The sequence below is a fragment of the Microtus oregoni genome, unplaced genomic scaffold (assembly GCF_018167655.1).
Source record: "Microtus oregoni isolate MIOR12 unplaced genomic scaffold, Mior012 000023F_ref0000262, whole genome shotgun sequence".
Taxonomy (NCBI): Eukaryota; Metazoa; Chordata; class Mammalia; order Rodentia; family Cricetidae; genus Microtus; species Microtus oregoni.
This window is the reverse complement of record NW_024543082.1, coordinates 28,481,852-28,490,121: the sequence shown is the minus strand read 5'-3', so window position 1 is coordinate 28,490,121 and position 8,270 is coordinate 28,481,852. Positions and strand designations below refer to the sequence as shown.

At 40.6% G+C, this 8,270-nt stretch overlaps 1 protein-coding gene across 1 annotated transcript; it reads left to right on the top strand.

The window, feature by feature from the left end:
• Positions 1–885: 885 nt before the first annotated feature.
• On the top strand, positions 886–1,851 carry LOC121461635 (olfactory receptor 5K1). The gene has a single exon (XM_041672725.1). The coding sequence runs from the start codon at positions 886–888 to the stop codon at positions 1,849–1,851; it is 966 nt and encodes a 321-aa protein (XP_041528659.1).
• The last annotated feature ends 6,419 nt before the right edge of the window (positions 1,852–8,270 follow it).

The following is an 8,270-nucleotide window of genomic DNA, read 5'->3' as shown; positions in this document are numbered from 1 at the left end:
ACACATAACATATAAATTACCATTTTAGGCTACCCAACTGTGTAGTTCAACAGCATTAGGTGAATTAATTTGTGCAACTGTCACCACTACTCATCTGCAGAATTACTCCATCTTCCCAAAAAGAAAATGGATGTTCATTAAACAAGGTTGCTCCCAGTTCCCTCAACAATCACATTTATAGTCTCTTTCTCTGAATTTGTCTAATGTAGGTATCTCACTTAAGTAAAATTACAGAGTGTATCCATTATTGTCTGCCTTCCTTTATTTAGTTATTAAAATTGACCTATGCTGTAACATGTCTAATCCTATATAAAAATAGCTAATATACACATATTATATCCATTATCTGCCCATGCATCTGGTTTCTTGATACCGTTTGGATATTGCTGCAATCAATACTGTAGCAAGGATAGTTTTCTGAACATTATCCTTGGTTGAAACAAATACAGTCACTGAATTTGTTTGAGAAAATATAAGTTATATTATAAAATTATAAAGCAATTTTCACAATAAGTGTTTTGTTCTATTTATAAATAAGCAAAATACAACTTATGTGTATCCAATATGAAGTTTTCCTTGAAAATGTGATGGACTAGTGTTTAATAAATGGGTTTGAAAGGAATAATTTAGGGAGGGAATGTAGCTTGGTACTGAAGCCACTTGCAGAGCATGTACAATGCACTGGGTTCAATCTCCAGCCCAAAAAAGAAAAAATAATTATGCTAATATTTGGACATGTTACTCTACTCAAGCCCAGATGACTTGCAAAGGTGTTATCCAGTATGTATCTCCTCCTTTAAAACAAAGAGAGTTTAATTGTGTTTTGGGCACACAGGAAACTAGCACTTTATTTCCCAACTTTTTTTTTTTTCCAGAGAATCAGGAATGGTTGAAGAAAATCACACCATGAAGCATGAGTTTATCCTCACAGGATTTACAGACGATCCAGAAATGAAGGCCCTTCTGTTTGTGGTATTCTTTGTCATCTATCTAATCACCATGGTAGGGAATATGGGCCTGATGATTCTGATTTCCAAAGAACGTTCTCTTCACACACCAATGTACCTCTTTCTGGGCAACCTGGCTCTCGTGGATTCCTGCTGTGCTTGTGCTATTACTCCTAAAATGTTGGGGAACTTTTTTTCTCAGGACAGAATAATCTCTCTATATGAATGCATGGCACAGTTTTATTTTCTTTGCACTGTTGAAACTGCAGACTGCTTCCTCCTGGCAGCAATGGCCTATGACCGCTATGTGGCCATATGCAACCCACTGCAGTACCACACCATGATGTCCAAGAAGCTCTGCCTTCAGATGACCACAGGGGCCTTCATGGCCGGAAACCTGCATTCCATGATTCATGTGGGGCTACTATTTAGACTGGCATTCTGTGGGTCTAATCACATCAACCACTTTTATTGTGACATTCTTCCTTTGTACAGACTTTCCTGTGTTGATCCCTATGTCAACGAGATTGTGCTGTTTGTCTTCTCAGGCTCAATTCAAGTTTTCACAATAGGCAGTGTCCTCATATCTTACCTTTACATTGTTTTTACAATTTTCCAAATGAAGTCCAAAGAGGGGAGGATCAAAGCCTTCTCTACCTGTGCGTCTCACTTTCTGTCTGTCTCGTTATTCTATGGATCTCTTTTCTTCATGTACATTAGGCCAAATTTGCTAGAAGAAGGAGATAAAGATATACCAGCTGCTATTTTGTTTACAATAGTAGTTCCCTTACTAAATCCTTTTATTTATAGCTTGAGAAATAAAGAAGTAAAGAACGTCTTGAAAAAAATTCTGATGAAAAAAATAACCTCAAGAAGTTTTAAACAAGCATCTGCTATAGCTTAAAGACTTGATTCAGAAGAAACTTCCCCTGAATTACAGAGGGGAAATGCTTGTAAACTGTATATAGAATGGCAAAGTATCATAATGATTTTAAATTAAGCAGCAGGGTACCAGGTGGAAATAGAGTTGAAGGTTAAATTGGGGTGGATCTTAGTAGGTATTAGGAGGAAAATGAAAAGTAAACTTTGAAATTCAAATAGTCTGCTGCCAGGCTTATGGCCATTATCAATATTGGGGATGGTTACCATCCAAAAGACAAGGAGACTTAGGGCTAAAATATGTTACCATCATAAAAGCATTTATAATCAACTTGCTTCAGTAGCCTAGAGCATGAATAAGTAGGTAAGTAGGTAAGCTAAGAGGCATTAGGACCTCTGAAATGTCACCAAATCCAAGCATTTAAACCCAAGAGCAACAAAATTGTGGTGGGCGAACATTGAGGAACTTTTCTGACAGCCTTTGGAGAATAATGTCTGTTGAAGACGGAATTAGGGAAGAAATGGATGCACTCCCACAGAAATAAATATTAAATGTGTATATCAGATTTGTCATCAAAATGCATCACTAATTCAGAATGCTTATTTTTAAGAAAGGCTAGTTTTCAAATGTTTTTACTCCAATGTATATATACATAGTTTCAATAAAACAAAGTTCTACACAATTAAACCTCATGCACAATTTGAGAAGCTTTGTTGTCAAGTAGTTAGGCTAAAATTTTCTATACCCCTTCATGCAAGATGAGGAAGGGTTCTAAAAATGGGAATGGTACTTTGTGTATATTATATTCACACAGAAGAAAGTACTGGGTGGTGAAACATGGATAGGGATTATCTTCCTAAAATCTTTTTTATTAAAAATAGAAAACTGTAGAGTAGAAATGGAATCTAATTACCCTAATGTACCACCACATAACAACTCTCCAACTATTTACAACACACATTTGTTGAGATCTTGCCACGTGGAATACGTGATTAAACCCATCAGTCACTCTTTGTAACAAAACAATTGTCACTAAGTTTGTTACTAACACTCTACCAAAGATGATACATATCAAGTTAACACAGAAATTCTTCCTTCCACGGGCTCTCTTGATGCTCTGAGGTCACAGCTAATTTCCCAGAAGCAATCATCAGGGTACAGCAGTCACTGCCTCAGACTACCCAGTCACCAGAGACTAACTTCACAGCAAAAATAAACATGTTGAGCCTATTGAGAAAATGTAGTCAGAAAACATATTTTAAAATATTAGTAATATCCTAAACTCATGAATAGAAAATAAAATCTGTAATGAGGTCTGGCGCCCTCTCCTGGCCTGCAGGCATACACACAGGCAGAACATTGTATACATAATAAATAAATAAATAAATACTTTTTTTAAAAAAGAAAATAAAATCACCTTGTCTCTCTTTGAATGCTCTAAGAAAACCTAATAATGTAGTTCATTACAATGATACTCAGATATGTCAGGATTTATCCAAACCCTGCACCATGCAATGTGTACTACTTATTTTCATAACTATAGCAAAGCTACAGCAATCAAAGTAAAACACTGCTGGAATAAAAATAGACACATGCCAAAAGAAAAATAAACAGTGTCCATAAATAAACCCATATACTAGTAATTTATTTTGAATAAATGTGCCAAGAACATGCAGTAAGGAAACACTAGTCTTTCAGCAAATGGTATTGGAACTGCCAAATATCCACATGAATTCAATTTAAATTGGATCATCATGTCATACCATGTAAATACAACTGAACCTGGTGAGAACAAAAAGAGAAAACACTATGGCATTAAAACAATAATTTTCATACGACACCAAAAGCATAGACATTAAAGGGATGGATAAAGATTAGAATTGCATTAAAGGAAAAGGCTATGAAAATAATAACAACATGAAGAGGAACACAAAGAACTCAATAGTGAGAAAGGGAATGCCCAATGTCGAGCCTGCAGTGGATCAGAATAAACACAGCTTGAAGGAAAGCCTGCAAGTGTCCAGTAGATGGATGCAAAATGCTTTGCATCAACAGACTCCCACTGGGGTAGTGAGAAGAAGACAGGTGGGACTTTAGATGTAGCACCTGTGAGAATGGCTATCATCGAAAGAAAAAGAAGGCAAACAGGCGAGACTGTAGGGAAAAGAGCACTTTGCATTGACAAGAATATAAATTAATATGGCCATTAAAGAAATTGTAGAGGACCCCAAATAATAAAAACAGAGGAACCGGTTTCCTGGGAGCTCAAAGGCCACTCCAGCCAGGAAAGCAGGTGAACTACCTGCAGATCTTCACCTCTCCCTCTTCTCTTCCAAATCCAAATCCCTAGTCTTATCTCCAATCCAGACCACCCGCTACAGCCTCCTTTACCCCCTTCCCCAGATCTTCCCCTCCTAACCATTCCCCATTGCTTTATCCAGGGACCCAACTCCTGCAGAGAATCTCTGGGAACTCACAGGCCACTTTGACTAGGGAAGTAGGTAGGCTAACCACACGTCACCTCTCCCTCAGCTCCTTCAAGTCAAATCCCCCTGTCTTATCCACATCTCTGCAGCAGATCTCCAGCTGCGGTCATCTTCCCAACCTTCTGCCCCCACCTCCAGGGTGTCACAAGTAACTTCCCTCTTCTCACTAATTGCTTTATCCAAGTCCCCAGCTCCAGCAGACATTCCATAGCAACCCAAGGGCCACCTGGGCCAGGGAAACAGGTAGCCTAACTGCAGCTCCTTCCTATCCCATCATACAGATCTTCTCCAACCTTCCTCCCTACTCGTCCTGTTATCCCAGTCCCCAGCTCCAGCAGACAGACATTCTGCCTGCCTGATGTGGGATGTACATGTGTTGCTTTTATTGACTAATGAATAAAGTGCTTTGGCCTATGGCAGGGCAGAATATAACCAGGCTGAAAGAGAAATAGAGAGTAGGTGGAGTCAAGGAGACACCATATAGCTGCCAAAGGGGAAAGATGCTGGAAACCCTTTTTGGTAGGCCACAGCCTGGTGGCAATACACAGATTAATAGAAAAGGTTTAATTTAAGATGTAAGAGCTATCTAGGAATATGCCTAAGCTATTGGCCAAACAGTGGTGTAATTAATACAGTTTCTGTGTGGTTATTCAGGTCTGGGTGGCCAAGAAATGAACAAGCAGTCTCCACCTATACCTGCCAAAGAAGCAGTAGGCCAGCAAAGTAGGTAGGTGAGCTTCGGATCTTCAATCTCCCTCGTCTCCTCTACATACAATCCACCATAGTCATACCCAGCTCTATAGCAGAACATCTGTTGTGGCCTCTCACTCTCTGCCCTCATTCCCTGGTGGAATAAGCAGATCCTAATAGAACACCCTTCTTTCCTCCCCATTGGTGATCCAATCAGTCCTGCCCCTCTCCTAACACACCCTCACTCCTAAATGTCAGTTCCCAATACCTAGATACATATTTTACCCAAAACCCCCAGTGATCACACCTAGATGGATCCCAGAAGAAAACCCAAACTGAGGGAAATGAAAATGAAAACTTTAGGAGCTCAAATAGGAACTTTGAGGGCTCCCACACCACACAACAGAATACATCATACAAGAGATGAAAGAGAGACTCACAGGCACTGAAGAACAATAGAAAAATGGATATGGATACCTCAGTAAATAAAATGTTAAATCTTAAAAAATTCTGACACAGAACATCAAAGTGGCAATACACATCCAACACACTCTCCTAAGTACCAGAGAAGACAAACAAAATCACAGAACAAAACACACATCCATGAAGACAAGACTATATATCATCACCTAGAATAAAAATATTCCAAAACCCAGATGCCTATACAAATTATAGTCAGGACAATGTGTCTCCCCTAAAGCCCAGCAACCCTACCACAGCATGTTCTGTGCATTACAATAGAGGTGAGGCATAAGAAAGATACCTTAAAGTAGCCTTTATGAATATGAAAGAAGTTCTTAAAGAAGAAATAAATATCTTTTAAAATCTATGAAAACACAAACAGTAAAAGGAAATGAAGTAAGTGTTAAAGAATTAAAAGAAGAAATAGAATCAATAGAGAAAATCAAAACTGAAGAAAATCATGAAATGAAACATTTAGGAACTCAAACAAGAACATCAGAAGACAAGGAACAGAGAAACTCAGGCATTGATAACACAATACAAGAAATAGATACCTCAATCAAAGAAAACGTTAAATCTAAAAATCTACCCTAAAGCAGGAGATGCCTCGCAAGATACAAGAAGCATACAGAACACCAAATAGATTGGCCCAGAAAAGAAAGTCCCCTCAGCACATAATAATCAAAATACTATGCATACAAAACAAAGAAAGAATATTAAAAGCTACAAGTGGAAAGGCCAAGGAACAAACAAAGGCAGACCTATTCAAATAATATCAGACTTCTCAAAGGAGACTTTAAATGCGAGAAGAGCCTGGACAGATGTTCTACAGACACTATGAAAACACAGATATCCACTGACTGGCTGATTTTCTGTGTCAATTCGACATTAAGCTAGAGTCATCAGAGAGGAAGGAGCCTCACTTGAGGAAATGCCTCCATGAGATCCAGCTATAAGACATTTTCTCCATTGGTGATCAATGAGGGTGAACCCAGTCAATGGTGGGTGGTACCATCTCTGGGCTGGTGGTCCTGGCTTCTATAAGAAAGCTGACTGACAGGACCAAGAGGGGTGCACCCACTGACGGAGACAGTGGGGCTGATCTATTGGGAGCTCACCAAGGCCAGCTGGACTGTGACTGAAAAAGCAGGGGATAAAACCAGACTCTCTGAATATGGCGGACAATGAGGGCTGCTGAGAAGCCAAGGACAATGGCACTGGGTTTTGATCCTACTTCATGTTCTGGCTTTGTGGGAGCCTAGCCAGTTTGGATGTTCACCTTTCTAGACCAGGACGGAGGGGGGCGGATGATGGAGGAAGGTCATTGGCTAATAAAGGCACTGCCCTGGCCCATTTTATTGGTTAGAGGATAGGTGGGAGGAGTAAACAGAACAAAATGCTGGGAGGAAGAGGAAGTGAGGTCAGACTCCACAGCTCTGCTCTCCTGAGCAGATGCCTCAGCAGAGACGCCATGCCCCGCTCCCGGGCAGACACACGCCATGAAGCTCCGACGCAGGATGGACTGGGCTAGAATCTCCCCAGTAAGCACACCTTGGGGTGCTACACACAGATGATTAGAAATGGGCTAAATTAATATGTGAGAATTAGCCAAGAAGAGAATGGGCCAAGCAGTGATTAAATGAATACAGTTTCTGTGTAATTATTTTGGGCATAAGCAAGCCGGGCAGGCGGCTGGGGTGTTGGGGACGCAGCCCCTCCGCTGCCCTTACTACTTCATATGGCGCCCAACATGATGGACTAAACCCACTTAAAAAACCTGAGAAGGCTTAAAAATAAGGGAGAGAGAGTTTAACACAGATTTTTGCTGTTTGTTGGTGGTGTGCTATAGAGAGATTTCCTGATTCGGCAACAGTAGCAGAAAAAACGCTGTGTCATTTTAAAGCGCGACTTCCTGGGGCTGTGCCACCATTGCGATCTCTGTCTGGCTCCTGCGGGAGACAGAGCTTTTGAATAGAGTATTTGGAGTAAAGTGCTACGATTTGTTTGATGGCAACTAGACTCGCTGTATTCTCGGGTCTGCTCTGCTTGTTAGAGGCAAGCATGCACTTTCTTCTAAGAGAAGCTTCCTGACTCAGCTTTAGCTGCAAATCCTGCAGCTCATTAAGAGGTCCTGCCACGAAACACTTAAATGGTGTTGATGAAAAGCTGAACGCATGCTTTTCGGTTTTCAGCCGTAGCAGGAAAAAAGCTGTGCCGTTTAAAAATGCCGGCTTTCTGGGCCATCCTGCCAGGGCAAACTCTGACTGTTTGAGGCAGGAGGGCCGGCTACCGAGAGAGAGGACTTGAGTGTTGTCTGTTTTAGCTCACTTGCTGGCAGGGACCTTGAAATGCCATACAGTTGTTGCAGTAAACATGGCTACAGCCTGTATATCCGCCATGAGGCTGGAAAGCTAAGGAATGGACTGGATCTAGCTGGCAAAGCCACGCCTTTAATCCTACTGATATTGCTTGGTAAATTAAAGACTCGTGTGGTCAGAAAAAGAGAGATATACAGTAAAGAGAGATTCAAAGACAAAGAAAATTTCTAAATGGTTTGAAGTGTGTTAAAAATATGTGCAGACTAAAAGTTGAAGTTCTTAAAATAAAAAACAAAAAAAGGAAGAGAGTTGTTGTGTGTGGTAACACACGCCTTTAATCCCAGTGCCTAGAAGGCAGAGACAAACAGATCTCTGTGAGTTCAAGGTGTAGTAGTGTACACCTTTAATCCCGAATGCCTGGGAGGCAGAGACAGGCGGATCTCTGAGAGTTCTAAGACAGCCTGGTCTACAGAGTTACTTCAGGTCA

Excerpts from the sequence above, each read along its gene's own strand:
- LOC121461635 (XM_041672725.1), top strand. The coding sequence starts at position 886 with ATGGTTGAAGAAAATCACACCATGAAGCATGAGTTTATCCTCACAGGA.